This window comes from Acinonyx jubatus, chromosome D4 (assembly GCF_027475565.1).
Source record: "Acinonyx jubatus isolate Ajub_Pintada_27869175 chromosome D4, VMU_Ajub_asm_v1.0, whole genome shotgun sequence".
NCBI classification, from domain to species: domain Eukaryota; kingdom Metazoa; phylum Chordata; class Mammalia; order Carnivora; family Felidae; genus Acinonyx; species Acinonyx jubatus.
In genome coordinates this window covers 11,353,251-11,369,371 of record NC_069391.1, presented here as the reverse complement: position 1 = coordinate 11,369,371, position 16,121 = coordinate 11,353,251, and the positions used below count along the sequence as shown (strand labels likewise).

At 38.2% G+C, this 16,121-nt stretch overlaps 1 protein-coding gene and 1 long non-coding RNA gene across 19 annotated transcripts in view; one reads left to right on the top strand and one right to left on the bottom strand.

Moving 5' to 3' along the window:
- The window catches only part of DENND1A (DENN domain containing 1A), a 508,124-nt gene that overhangs the window by 374,366 nt on the left and 117,637 nt on the right, over nucleotides 1-16,121 (bottom strand). For 15 of the 18 annotated variants that reach the window (XR_008290952.1, XM_027035064.1, XM_053204646.1 and 12 more), the window contains one exon: nucleotides 4,088-4,131. The exons of the other annotated variants lie outside the window; for them this stretch is intronic. Coding sequence is in view for 14 of the 15 variants with exons in the window: in XM_027035064.1 (XP_026890865.1) it covers nucleotides 4,088-4,131 (44 nt within the window). In the remaining variant the exon portion in view is untranslated. The remainder of the gene's footprint in view (nucleotides 1-4,087; nucleotides 4,132-16,121) is intronic. 18 annotated transcript variants of the gene reach the window in all.
- LOC113592866 (uncharacterized) overlaps nucleotides 1-16,121 on the top strand; it is a 53,407-nt gene that overhangs the window by 29,876 nt on the left and 7,410 nt on the right. The gene's annotated exons all lie outside the window — the stretch shown is intronic.

Below are 16,121 nucleotides of genomic sequence, written 5' to 3'. Positions count from 1 at the left end.
CAGTAAACAGAATAATTATAAATCTACTTAATTAACTACAGGCTGTTTCCAATAAAAAAAAAGGTATTCATGTTTTGTATTTTATTTTTAACGCTAGACTGACATGCTGATATCTTTGAGAACCATTTCTAGAAATGAAAAATAATCTTATTGCGATTCTGGTCTTTTTTAACAAATTTTTCTATGGTCCAGGTTTTATTAAGAACTTCATTATCTAAACCTGGAGTGAGAGATTGAAAAGAATGTGGTTTAAGCTACCAAAACCAAAGTAACCAAAAAATCATATCTGTGATTTTGGAATCTTAACACCACCCGCCCCCCCCACCAAAAAAAATTTAGACTACTTCATATTACGCTTAGGGACACAATTTTTTAAATTCCTTAAATACGTTGTTACAAGATTTATTTTTTTAAATGCAGGATTCAAGTCAGGATCCTATCAATGTTGATGTTTTAGTACTTAAACCAGCTAAGCATTAAACAAAAGCAGATGAATAAATAATGTGAACTCTGAGAAGCCCTTGCTTTTGCCTTTTTGGTTTGTTCCTCTATTTTCAAAAATACAGGAATTGCATATGTCTTTCCGGAATTAACAAAGCCTATACTTTCAGGTTTCAAGATAGCAGGCTTACCAGATTTTAAATGAAATATTGAGTGCTACAGTGATTTAATGGTTTTAAACCATAGATGTCGTTGCGGTCTGAGGGTGTCACAGACAACTTAAGGAAGAAAAAAAAAATGGGGCACAGAGAAATCACTTTGTCAGTAATTACAATCAAGAGTCCTAAGATGTGGCTCAGGCTGCTCATTACTTCTTCTTTCTGAATCGAGACCCTTATTTACATTTCAGATTACATTTTTTATGAAACAGTAAGATCTATCAGAGCTGAGAGGAGCGAAATAATGAGGGGAAAACATTTTAATAAAACGTGTTGGGTCTGCATTACTTCCGTGTCAGAAAGAAAGGCTACTTCTGTAGTGATGGATCATTTATTCTGCTTCTAAACGAGAAGCAAAAAGATGAAACTGATGAACTTTTACTGCCCATTTGTCTTTAGCAGACAATTAAGACAGAGAAGATCAAAATGGATTATCATACCACGCAGACAACTGGCCCAACAGTAATACATCTCCGGGACCACAGATTTGTAACTCTCTTTTATCCCTCCCCTTTCTTCTTACTTCTTTTTCCACTCTAAAGGCAGTGCTAGCTTTGTGGCTCAAGGAGAGCCAAAAGGCTGGTCATCATTATTCAGTCACAGATGTCAATCTAACCTCCCTTTTTTCTCAGTTTCTAAAGCAGTGAGCCACAATAATTTGTGACAGATTCTTTTACTGTAAGGTACAAAGAACACACAGAATAAAACATCTAGCAGCAGCAAGTGTCTCTGATCAAGTGTGCTGGTACATGGGAAATACACTATATGTAAAAACAAGCACTGGTAGGTTAGGCGAATGAGGAGGAAAACTGGAGGAGGGAATTTTGTGTGCGTGCGTATGTAGTAACAAGCACTATGCTTTGTGGTGAATTAGCTCCCATATTCCTTACGAATTACATCATAAATGTTTTAATACTAGAAATGTTGTCTAGATCAAGCACATATTCAGCATTTAAGGTTTCTATGGAATAAAACATTTCTAAGAACCCTTTAATATAGCACACCAAGGGGAAAGATAATTTGGTTTAATCCAAAAAATGCTGAGAAGAGGAGGAAAAAATAGAAGATTGGCACCCAACTGATAAAAAGGTAAATAAGAAATATGCAGGTCTCATTCCCTTGACCATCCAATCAACTGTCAAATCTATTTCTGGGAACGTGGAGGTAACTTCCCCAAAAGCAAAGCAGACCTTTCATTCACCCTTCGTTCTCGAGTTATATGTGATAAGGAAGGGAAACCACGTATGCCGAGTTGGAAGAAATGTTAAATAAGACTCTCCTAAGTCTGCATCTAGCCCATGAGTACCGTCCTCCAAATTTTAACATTATGTTAACAGATCTAAACAAAGAAAACAAGTAACTATCCTGTGAATACTTTAAAATAGCTGAAAATCATCATTTTTTAAGGTTCTTACCGTAATTTTAAATTATTCCAACTTCAACATATGAAATACTTGTGATAACATCCATTAACCAAAGTAAAGGGAACTAAGTTCATAACATAATATTTAATCTCTAAACTGAGTTTCACATGCAACAGAAGAGTATTTCTCTATATACACACACATACTATATATATGGGGACTGTACATTCATATGTGTATATACACATATGTGCCTCCCAAACATACAAACATATACTCAGAAAAACAAACATGGGAAGGTAAATACCAAATTGTCATAGTGGTTATCTCTGAGTAAAAACTATAGATGAATTACGTTTGCTTTCTTTTCATTCTTTTTTAAACTTATTGCTGATTTATCCATATTTCCTAAGTATTTTGTCATGAACATACTACCCATGTGATTTTTAAAAGTTACACCAAAAAGAGGAAATAGTCATTTTGGTCAAAAAGTTTCAGATATAGCAAGAAACTATGTTTAAAGGAATAGATGCAGATGTTAACCATGTTATTTTCAGGTTTGTCCCACAAAATTTTCTCTTGTTGGCTAATTCAGAACCTGGGACCACAAAAGTTATTTACCTAGACAAAAGATTTTAGAATAATGATTTTCTTAAGAGCTATGGACTCAAGTCTATTCAGAACCACACTTTGAGATTTTTCACTCTTTAGACATTGTTTGATGAAAAAAATTATTAATAATGAGGTCTTATAATCTTTGGATTGTGCAGTTTAAATCCAATGGGTTCAATCAATCACACAGCAATTTAAGGCAAGATAAAAATGTAACTCTCCTGTTGGAAGACGAAGCAAGGGTTAGAGAAGATTAGTATTTTTAAAATCTCATTCAAGAGTCTTGAGATCACACACAAAGGAAACCATACCAGTTCTCTTGGGTTCTTTTACAATAAAATCTCATTACAAAGCATCTCATTATACTGATTATCCAGTTATATTCCTGGTCACATTATGTCCCCTGTATTCATAAAGATGTCTCAGATACCTTGCCCTCTATATAACAGGCCACATTGCAAAGGTGTTACGACTATTGTACTGGATATTTCTATTCCATTGTACTTATCCTCATTCAAGGACATTTTTTAATAGACAAAATCCAATGGAGGTACTTCAGAAACATGTTTTTATTGTGTACAATATTCTACATGTGAAAGACCTTATAATTGTTTTACTCAGTGTAATCAAGGATGCTTCTATCTTGAAATGGCTTTAAAAAGCATCCCAAATTGCTTATTTGAACTAAAAATGTAAGATGCCCCCCAAAGAGCTATAAAACATCTCTAATATTTCTTAAGATAGACACTGGAATCCAGAATGTATAACCCGGATCTAATTATCAAGAGTAGAGCAACATCACAACTTCAGCGCTATTCTGTGACTAAAATATTTCCTTTCACTTCACTCCATGCTTGCGGGATACAGGAAATTCGAGATGGCAGGGCCAACCAACCAACCTCAACTTTCACTACCATCATTAGAACTAACCTCACCCTGAAGACCGTTCCTGAATGCGTTATCTTCTTCTTGGAGTACTACCATAACACACAGCTTCATAATCTATTTCAAATTCCAGGAAATGTTATAAACTTCCCTCCACATCCTCTCTTTTTTTGTTATGCTGGTTCTTGACTGCTTAAATAGCATTTAAATAAATAAATAAATAAATAAATAAATAAGTAAGTAAGTAAGTTCACAGGCAGCCCAAAAAGGATTTCCTAACGAACTGCAGACTACAGCATACCTCAAAGTAAAAAGTAAAAATTTGTGATAGGTTTTTCTTCCTTACTTTTTGTGCATTTGTTCCTGAAGGTTAACACCCCAAATCTAGCACCAATATTTTCAATCCGATACCTCATCTGTTTTTACTTTTTGTCTTGGGTTCCTAATTGCTATTTCTCTTCCCTCTAAAAATTCATTTATCTCTTTCAGTAAAAAGAACAGTAATAATATGTTGAACAACTCTGAAATAAATTTTGTCATGTAAAAAATTAATTACGCATTCCGAACCTGGTCACTGTAGTCCTCCGGGAATTGCCTCTGCACCTCAGGATCTGTAAATAATTGACAGATAATATTAATTGGCTTTGGATTAGTGAGCAAGCAGAGGATCACACATTAATATTTGATCAGAAGATGATAGCAGCCCTGGCAGGGGATCCAAGGGGGGCAGCTGAGGCTGCTATGTTGATGAGCACAAGGACGGACTCGGCAAGGCACTCCCATTACCCTCCTCCAGAAATATAAAAAAGAAAAATTCTGAAGACCTGATGCTACGGTTAACTTTAGACTATTACCTAATGCAAAAATCTTGCCCGCTGCAAATTGCACTCAATATATTTTTCCAAAGAAAATGAGTCTTAAACCTGGCTTGACTTTTTTTCTCTAATCAGAAGCCTCCTTTTCACAGTTACAGATGTGGGCTTGATAAACCACCTTAAACACCAGTTTCAGATTGCATGCGTGTGTGTGTGTGTGTGTGTGTGTGTGTGTGTGTGTGTGTGTGTGTGTGTGTGTGTTGGCGGGGGTGGGGGGGGGAGTAAGAGAAGAATTCTTTCAAGGAACAAATGCAAAACTCTTTGCTTTTCAAAATAAAATATACCCTTAGCAAAACACTCATGAACTCTTGAAAATACAGATAAAACCAGATGAAGTTTTCTTCAAAACAGAACCAAACAATAGACTTTTGGCTTGGCAGTGCAGACAAAATATCATGAAATGAGATATTATGTTCTACTGAACATAACAAGACTTGCATAGAAACTATAAAAATACATAGGTGAAAACACCTTTTATGACCATCTGTTTAAAATGGAATTACCAAAGGGTTCACTTGATTCCTCAATCATAATTGCAAGATAATCCAATGCCATCGTCTGTAAGTCAATACAGAAGTGTACTAATTAAAAGCTATTAGCACTCCATTTGCTATTGATTAGGAAAACATTCAATCTTTTCTAATAAGAGTAAGACTTGGTTCCTCAGAGACACATTATGGGGGAGTGATAATAATATTACATATTTGAGAAATCACATATCAGTGCAAAGGCTTGTGGAAAAGCATAATATTTGAGGGTCCCCTCGCACATTAATCACAAAATACACTACTCGGTTTTCATAGCTATCTTTTTTTTTCATAACTACCTTTTAAAACATCAATTTACTTCTCGATGAGTGAATCCACATTAAAAGTTAAAACCCTCCAAATCACAACACAACAATGCAGCCAAGAACCTTTCTGCAGCAAAGAATCAAAAAGGGAGAAAACAAAGAGCCTATTCACATACTACATTTAAACCCTAGAAATACCAGTTTTCAAGTCATTCAAGTCAATGGATGTTATTTTTTCAAAACCCAAGACTAGTAACAAAAGCAGGAATATTCAAAAAGGCATACCAAAAAAACAAAGCTTCCACCAATGGGTGATGCAAAAAAGCTGAAACTATTTGTAGACCATTTCAACTCTTCTTGAAGGATCTTCTGGTTGACTTACAAACTGGGGACCAATTTCCTTCTTAACCTTCATCTGCAAGTAGTAGATGGGACAAAGGACCCGTGTAGACTGTGACCAGCAGAATTCTGGAGTGACCCTCTCTGAGGTACTGTGCACGGCTGCCCCAGTAAGCCTGAGGAAGAAGCTGTTGCTTCTCTCCGGCCGGAAGGGCTGAAATCACTCAAGAACTTGGCCCTCTTGGGACAGGAGGCCAGAGGGCGCTAACGGTGTGGGCTGAGCAGCACTAGGTCTACAGGGAAGAATTAGTCAGCAGGATGCAAAGATACAGCCAGATGCCTATCAAACCTCTCAAAGTGTGCTGCTGGTGTGGGGGTGGGGAGAGCTTCCATAAGAGGCAGTGGTTCCAATTCCTAAAACATACGTACGTCACCCTGGTGCAGAAAAAAACTGGCATATTAGGATTTAAAATTTGCGCCCAAAACTGAAACAAAAATGCACTTGTAAGCAAGCCACTGAGGGAAATGGTGAAAAACAAGTTCAGAAAGCCACAAAATAATCTAAGGCTTCTTTTTCTTCCAACTGTCATGTGATTAACACTCTTTAACCAGAAAACCTCATATAGAAATGACTCACATGTACATCTTTAATATCATGTCCTCTTTCTTGCAGTAGTTGATGCTTCTCAGGAACCACAAAAATACTCATGAAAATAAAGATGGCAAAAAACACAAAGACTTATCTTTTTATCACCATTCTCTGAGGGGACAAATGTCAAAAACCAAAATTTGTGATATATTCTTCAAGTTAAAAAATAAGTTTCCTACTCATGGGTGGGAGAAGGAAGGTTTTTACATCCTTGGTCAACTACGTTAATAAGAAACTACATTAATAATTAGAAAATGTATTTTACTCATATATGCAGTCTAGAACTTTAAAACGAGAAGAAAGCATGGATAAAAAGAAAACTCAACTTATTTTAATATACTAACGGTAAAGATGACCATGGAGTGCCAAGATGGAACTCATTCAAATCATGCCATCCTCAACACTGCCTCAGTGGTAGGCATAATCACCATCATCATCAAATTCCTTCAACTGTCCTCAGACTAACCCCAAAGTGAGATGCCCAGAGTTTTACAGAATCACGTTCCAAGAGAATACATGGATTATTATTTACTACGATCCAAGCATAAAGCTTGTGCTTTCCTTTAAGGCCTTGAGGGTCACAAAAGCAAACTTCATGGGTTCTTAACATTCTCTAAAGCAATATTTTTTTTAAAGCAGAATGGGGGCAGATAGGGAGGGCAATGCTTTTTAAAACCCAAAGCCCAACCTACTAAGTCCCATTCAATTAGCTAAAGATCCGATCTGATAAAACACTATGAAAGGAATTTTGTAAAAATTAACAAAAAAGACGAAAATAATTGATTTGCGTTTCCTTAAAATGTCTATTTTGCACAGTAGAGTGAAATCCTCTTTTTTCACATTGAGTCGATCATAATGCCATAATGTCACCAAAATATCGACATTGGAAACATCTGAGTTTAAAAGGTCCAAATACAATCTGCTTTTCTCAAGCAACACAACACCCGCCTTACTAACAGTTTCAGCATGGCACATTGTGCAAAACGTAGCACCCTGCAGTTAAGCAAACCGCCTTTAAATTTTCTGTCTGGCAGCAATCCACTTGCGTGTCTGTATGTTTTTACAAGGACTCTATGTATTTCATTGCATCAGCTGCATTTCTTTGAGTTTTAAATGGTCTGGGAACATTTTATGAAATGTTCTATATCTTTATATGGAAAATAACATACACTGGAAAACTGTGCATCGGTCTAATATTTATATATCTATTTCTTTATCCACCATCCAATACTGTAATTGCTAATGTTCCAAAACACCTTCTCACATTCATACCCTCACCGCCAAATGCAGTGTCACCAAACAGCTAACTTTCAACACAAAAATCTGCAGATCAGAGAACTACCAAGGAAAAAAGCAACAATTTGCTTAGGCAATTGGCAGTAAGAAGAGAAGCATGGGCATATGTCAAGCTTTTTCTCTAAGAATTGTCCCCCTGAAGGAAAATTAAGAACATTCCTTTTCCTTCTCTCTCGGCAACTTTCTCCAGATTTAAGTGGCTGATTCTTAACAAAATTAAAAACTAATTTCATCATCTCTCAGGAAAATACTTTTCGACAAAAAATATATTAAAAATATCTCGCCACAAGACGCATGGTATGGTAGAGTCCATACGTCTCTTAACTACATACACCTCAAAGAGGCAGCTGGCTCTGGGACAAGGCTTTGCATTATGTCCATGTGATGGGCTACTCCCTGCTTCCAGCACCATGGCCCTGCAAGAGGAGGTCTCCACAAAGACACATGGGCACCACTTCCCCTGGAAGCCACCAGAAGCATTTCCATACTTAGGACATTTCACAGCACGGGAATCCCAACAGCACGATCTGATTCAGGCACCGAACATGACCATGCTTAAGAGGCTATGTCTTCACAGCGGGGGGGAAAAAAAAAGTCTCAGAACAAATATGTCTTGATTTTTTTCTTTAAAGAAAGGTTAATTTTCTTCACCCTCAATTGTTCATGTTTTCGAGTCTTCTACCATAACATACTTTAAATCTTTAAGATATACCAGATTGCCACAGGATGTTTAATTAATAGAATAAGAGTTTGGGCAAGACTTGCTGGAACGGTGCTATAAATTATTTTACACAGGCTCCAAAACCTTGAGTTCTGCCTTAGGCTTCAAGTTCCTAGAAAACGTGGTAGACAGATCTTTTACAACAGAAATGCAAAATAATTCATAAAAGTACTGTGGTTATGTATGAGGGCTCATTTGTAGATCAGGAACTAGTATGTGTGCACACACTCACACCTTACCAAGTTATTTGCCTGTTTTTCTCTGTCACACCAAGGACTCCATTTGAAGGGTCAAGGCGTGACACTTTAACTGACTATCGAAAAATACACTGACTTCATTTTTCTATGAAATGTGTAACAACGGCACACTAACCAAATGTCACAATCTTCTAGAGCTGAAGCTCTTTTAGGAAATTTCAGAGAAACTGCAAATGTAGCCGTTAACACGGGAATCTACGTTGCTTTCACTTTTAACATGGTAGGCATCAAGGCAGAAAGCATTACATTTAATGCCCTCTCAGTTTATCCAGTCATTACCTCTAGGATATTTCAGTCAGTAAGAAACAAAACAGTGAACATATTAAAGCTTACAATTATAAAAATCTTCCCTTCAAAAGGTAGCCTTTAAAATTAGCTATAAACGATATAATCTCATTGTTCAATTCCATGTTGTTTAAGGTACCATCTTCCTCTCTCCCACAACCGTAAATGTTAATCCAAGCTGTAATCAGATTTAATTTTCCAGATGAGAAGATGAGAATATGCTGCAAATGGGTAAATAGTCCATTACCCTGCTCTTTCCCTAATGACATTTTCAAATTTTATACACTGAAAATGGTCACTCTCAGAAAGTAGTCTGAGAAGTCATATATTTTGAGGACGAGTTCAATCTTCCCCAAAACGCACTCAGAAATAAACTTTTTTTTTAATCTTCATGAAGAAAAGTTCTTTTTTTTTTTTTTGTATAATGTAGCATTAAAGTTTCTGGACAGTATGAATGCAAACTGGACTGCACTGAAACAGAGCTTTAAGGACACTACCTATTAAACTCATTACTGTTATAAAGAGTCAGTTTCACTTACTTTATATTGCAAAATACCTAAATCATTAGTATAGCATTTTAACTAAATACAATTATTCTACTAAACTATTCCACTTATCATAGTTAAAATTTACTTATTAAAAATAATGTATTTTTGAAAGGAATATTACAAATGTTGTACATAGTTAAAAAAAACCATCAACATGATTTCCTTCTTCTTAACAGTGGAACAAAATAATTTATGTTGTCTTTCCTTTAAAAATGTTTTTAAATTAAAAATTACTTCTTCTCAAAAAATTATTGATTTCAAAATGCAGGTTTTACCCTGAAATTACAAAGGAATATAATTCACTATTATAAAAAGGCATTTCAAAGTCCTTTAAATGAACATTTGGTTTCCATGTAAAAGTGGAATTTCTTAAAAATTATTGTACGTTTTAACTTTTTGCTCTAAAACATAAAGGTGGTAAAACAGAAAACTTTGAGTCATCACTGGTTTTAAAACTATGTATCCAGTCTAGCCTTTTCTCAACACTGGCATTTAAAACACATTCAAATACTACTTAACAGCAGCCAGCTTGATAACACAAGAACAGGTCACTGTCTACACCTACAACAAAAACCCAAACAACATTATTCAGGGAAGGAGAGCACGACCCACCTCAGAAGGGTAAGCAATGGGACCATTCACGTGCCAGATTCCTCCTCAAACTGACAGATTCTGCCTTTCAGACATATCCCGCTCTGATGTGACTATTTATGCATAAACAGCAGACACTGACCTATTGTTTTCAGTTGTTGGACTTATGAATGTAGTACAGTTACCAATTAAGTGAATCAGCAAGTCCTAAATGCATCAACTGTTCTACAAATAATAAGTCCACTGACATTACGCAGTAAAATCTTGGGAGTTTCATCTCTCTTTCTAGGGAAGGGTGATAGATTTTTGACTAGCAAATGCCGCTACTTACCAATCATTTGAAATATTTTTCATAATTAATTCCATCCACAAAAGGTCTAGGAAAACCTGATTCTCAATCAAACTTATGCCACATGAACCCCAAAATCAAACACAAGTCGAATTCCAAAGGGGGCTTTATTTTTTTTTTTAATGTTTGTGTGTGTGTGTGTGTATGTATGTATGTGAGAGAGAGACACAGACAGAGATGGAAAGAGAGAAAGGCAGAGAAGCAGAGAGAGAGGGAGACAGAGAATCCCAAGCAGGCTCTGCACCGTCAGTACAGAGCCCAATGTGGGGCTCGAACCGATAAACTGTGAGAGATCATGACCTGAGCTGAAATCCAGAGTCAGACACTTAACCAACTGAGTCACCTAGGCAACCCCCAAAGGGAGCTTTAAAATGGAAAAAGGGGGTGTACTGGAGAGACGAAAAAAGTCAAGAGAATACGTGCACTTATACTTCTCTTTTTTGCCTGCTGAACATCCTAGTTTTCAACTTTCATTGTTATTTAAATATTTAGGTTCTTAAAAATCAGTTGTAAGTTTGGAACTAATTGCTAAAATCTATCAAACTGATACATATTGATGAAGGTCCTTTTTGGTTTTTTTAACGGTTAAAATCCCAGGTTTCCATTTAACTTCCCTGTAAGTTAGGACTTGTTTTAGCCCCTCTTTTGAATGTGTACCATAAGTGTCCGACTTTTATTCCAATGTGAATAACTATTTCAGACTCAACCTAAATGAAGCTGTGTCCTTTGTGTACTACAAATGTAACATCACTGCATACAGTCTTTTCACAAATAGATAGAACACCTCTATCAGATCCAGGGGGGAAGAGAGAACTTCATCAGTTATTCAAATACAACGACTGACCATGTACCCACTATGTGCCAGGCTCTGTGATAGGAATTTAAAATAAAATTTCTAATTTTATCTTCATAACAAAGCTATGACATTAGGACTATCATAAGTGCATCATCGTTAAAGAAAGCAATAGGTTACCATTTGTCCAAAATTAGAAAATCAGTATTTATTCACGGCATAAATATGCAGAAGTGACTGGCCCAGATGAGGAAGGGGCCAGTCCTTGCTCTCTCAAGGAGTCTACAGTGTAACCCTAGCGGAGAATCCGCAGAATTAAACAATAACCACAGAGCTTGCCAAGTGCTGTGCCAGGATTAGAAGAAGGGCATCGAACCCAATTTTCACAAGGACAGGAAAAGCTTCAGGGAAGAAGTGACAGAGCCAGACGTGGAATCTAGGACCAGACCATGCATGGTTCATCTCGTGCTACCACAGGCCCCCTTGTGAACAGTCCAGGGGACAGGGAGTCAGTATCTGGTGAGGCCAGGGCCCATGTTCTATTTAGCTTGGTCTCCTGCAAAAGGTCTGCCCTGTTACAACTGCTCAACACATATTTTGGCAAAATAGAATAAACAGAACACACTCCTTAAATACCCGCCTCTCTAAATGGATAAAAGGCCAATTTTAAAACATCCCATTGAAAACAAGCCTCTGAACACTACAGGCTTCCTTCCTAAAGACACATTGGCATATAAGTAAGCACACAATAAATATTAGTTGTTGTTTTATTATTAACCCCAGTGGAGAAATAAGCAAGCACTATAAATTAGATGGCTACAGATGTATAGGTATGCCTCAAATTGGAAGTACATGTGTTCCTGAAATAAACTTTTATAAACCCAATTAAAATTTTCCCATTGCCTGCCACTACGTACTTAGAGATGTTATAACTTTATCAGAAACTGCTTTTCTCTTCATCGTCAGTGGTTCGAAAATCCTTAAGCTACAGTTTATTTGCCTCCTGGCATCTGTTTGCTAATGATCTGTAAACATCAAATGCACTAGGGACTCTCCCAGATTTACAGAAACCCTGAGGTGAATCTCTGTATAAATGGAAGGACCTTTCTGCTAATTTCTTTGCGTTCTAAGTTTGCATTCCGGGGTTCAGAAACAGTTCCGTTAAACATTTTTGCAGTAATAATTACAATATTACCTACCAGCTACCATTTACTGAATGCCTATGTATCCCAGTTGTTGCCAGAGATGGTTTATTTTATTATCTTAATTAATCATAACAACAACTCTGCCAGGTAAGTACATGTATCCCTGTTTTATAAATAAGAGAAGTGAGGCTAAGAACAAATTCAGTTAAGAAACAAAGCTGGGATTCAGCATGGATCCATCAGACTCCCAAGAATCCAACAGTGGCTTTCTTTTTTGGCTTTATTTATGTATGTCCTCCTGTGGATCTGTCTTCTAGTTATTATTGTGACTCAACAATAAGAATACATCTGGACAAATAACCAAAACATGTTGTCATGAAATAGGCCTTAGCAGATTATGAATGAGAGCTTTCCAATTTCTCGATTTAAACTCCTTTGCCAAGTTGAGGATATAAATAAAATGACTCCAAAGTAACTAGCACTCAATTCAACTAGTAAATATGATAATTAAAAGATGAATTCCAAGGGGCGCCTGGATGGCTCAGTCGGTTAAGCGTCCGACTCTTGATTTTGGCTCAGGTCACGATCTCGAGGGAGGGATCTGCCCCTCCCCTGCTCAAACTTGCTGGCACTCGCTCTCTCTAGCTCTCAAAATAAATAAACATTAAAAAAAAAAAGAATGAAAAGATGAATTCCGATGAATTTTGAGTATTTTTATAGAGTGGAGGTTATCCTTGGATTATCTACGAAAGAAATTATTTGCTAAACCGAATGAATAAGAACACAGAGAAAATGTTTTCCTACTTGGGAAATGTGTTTCCACTGCCTCTAAACCATACTGAGAACCCCAATGCTAAGGCCAAACTACCACATTAGTACTGATAGAGCTGACACCTCAGCAAGGGATATATACTGTGCCTGTCAACCAGAAGACTTTCTTATAGACAGAATTCTGCCTCTCTTTCCCTGGAAACAAGCTATTGCTGCCTAGTCCTTGTCTGTACCATTAAAGAAGCAGCACCTATATATCCTATACCACTTGTGGGGGGTGGGAGGGTAGCAGAGAGTAAAATATATATATAATTTGCCATTTTAACATTTTTAAGTACACAATCCAGCTACTGAATTACTGTACAACCATCACTATCATCTACTGCCAAAACTTTCTCATATTTCTCTAACTAAAACTCTGAACCCACTAAATAACTTCCAATTTTCCCCCCTCCCCAAAACCCCTAGCAATCACCATTCTACTTTCCGTCTCTAGGTGCCTCATATAAGTGGAATTATACAGTATGTATCCTTGTGTGACTGGCTTATTTCACTCAGCACAAGGTCTTCAAGGCTCATCCATGTTGTGGCCATGTGTCAGAATTTCCCGTTTTCCCCCTGAGTTTATATATTTATTTTGAGAGAGACAGAGATGGCGTGAGCCAGGGAGGGGCAGACAGAGAAGGGAGACAGAGACAACCCCGCTCGAACTCACGAAACTGAGATCATGACCTGAGCAGAAACCAAGAGACAGATGCTTAACCGATTGAGTCACCCAGGCGCCCCTCCCTCCTTTTTAAGGATGAATAATACTCCACTGAATGGGTATACATTTTATTTATCCATTCATCTATCTGTGGACACTTGAGTTTCTTCTAGCTCTGGCTATCGTAAATAATGCTGCTATGAACAGGAGTGTACAAATATTTGTGCAAGTCCCTGTTTTCACTTCTTCTGGATATATACCCAAAACTGGAATGGCTGGATCATTTGACAATTCTGCACTCCATTTTTTTGAGGACCTTTTCCACTTTTAACATCTTTCAAGACCTTTGTGCTGTAAAGCTAGACTTGTCTAGAATCCTTGGCCTGGCCATTAAGACCAAACCACCCAATTTCATCTCTGTTTCTTAAAAATCAATCTCCAAACCTAGCCAGCCTGATCAATTGGCTTTGCCACAAAACGGGACATGCTCTGCTCATCTTTCTCCTCCTCCCACATCCAAATCCGACCCTTCCGGTTCATGCTGTCAGGCAGCACAATCTACAAACATGGCCAACTGTATATTCTTCTATGAATTAACATTCAATTACACTGGCACTTCAAAAAATTAAAAAGACAGAGAACCAGGTCCTCCATCACAAGTGCAATGAATTTGAAGTGTAGCTGGCAAAGGAACAACAAAACTGGCACACTCACTGAAACTCCTTCACTCGCCTTCTGGCACTCCTGGTCAGTGATCAGTAGAATTCTCAATCTCTTCGCACTAAGCTCCCTTCCCACTCTTACGTTCTCACCCTGACCTATTGCTGGCTTCCTCTGGAGCCCTCTCCACTGCCGAATGCTTCCTCTCCATCCTGGAAGCCTCTGTTCCTTGTTTCCACTTCTGGGCCTTTTTCCCTCATCGTCCAAAATTCCAGATTTTAACCTGAGGTCACCAAACTACTCTCCAACTACACTCCCCAACCCCCACTCTGTTCTCATCTACCAGTCCCGGGGTTACTCCTCGTTCCTTGAGTCACACGGATCCTGGTGCACGGACACGGACTCCACTGCCACTCCCACCACAAGTCTTAGTGATTCCACTATGCACACAGACAATCCTTCCGAATCCCTGAATTCTTGATTCCTTGGCCTCCTCCCTGCCAAGGATCTGATCCTCTACCCAATCTCAGCTACTCACTCCCATGGTCATACCCAAACTCTGCAGTTACCAAAAACGGAAAATCCCTCAATAATCAGTTTCCAGCACCTAAGCCTCCAACCATGACCTTCCCTTCCAGTTCAGTCCCTACAGTATTGTCTTCATTCCTCAACCCCACAGGGACACTCTACTAATCTTTTCACTCCCCTTCATCCACCTCAGGTCCACACTATCCTCCTCACCCAGTTTAAATTCTATTTTATAACCATTCTTTTCCATACTTCGACATCTTTATGCCTCCCTTACTTTGTCAACCTTACTTGGCAAAAATCCAATGATCCACCTGCACCCCGGTACCGGCTAGAGAAAAACATCCAACTCTGCTGACTAATCTAGCTTTAAATTTGGATTCTTTACTCTAAGTGAGCTTAGGTAATTATACCACATTCTCCTTAATTCATTCACTCTGTTGTTCTCCACGGTGAGGATTTCATACTTTCTTCTCTCCCCTCAAACCTTCTCCATCCTCAATTGCCACTAATTACCTCGTTTGCCCCTTCACTGAGAAAATTAATCGGAAGAGAACTCCCACAAGCCTCCGCCACGCCTTCTAGCCACGTGAGATCACTGACCCACAGACTCCGCCTTTGTCCTACTGATACGATGAACTGTCTGTGCCCTTGCAAAGGCCCTTCTTCCACTTGTGCACCAGGACCCCATCCCCTCTCGCCAACTCAGACATTGCTCTACCAATTCTATGTTATTAATTTTACCTCTCTACTGGATCTTTCCCATCAGCATGCCAACATGCAGTTATTTCTGCTATGCTTCTTTAAAAGGTCAAGCCCCTGGGGCGCCTGGGTGGCTCAATCAGTTAAGTGTCCAACTCTTAGTCTCAGTTACAGGTCATGATCTCACGGTTTCATGAGTTCAGACCCCACTTTGGGCTCTGTGCTGCTGGTGTGGAGTCTGCTTGGGATTCTCTCTCTCCCTCTCTCTCTGCCCCTCCCCCACTCACATTGTCTCTCTCAAAATAAATAAACGTAAAAAAAAAAAGTGAAAGGGCAAGCTCCCCATAGCTACCACCCCATTTCTTTCACTGTCTTTACAGCCATATACTTCAAGAGTATACTCGCGCTTGCCAATTCCTCTCTTCTCACTCTCTTGGAACCCATGGCAACCAAGCTTCTATGCCCCAGCACTTCTGTAAAACTGCTCCTGTACTAATGACCACACCAACTCACTTCTTACTCCTAACATCAATTATCAGTCCTCCTTCCTCATCTTACCTGGCCTATAAGCACCACTCGACACTCTTCCAGAG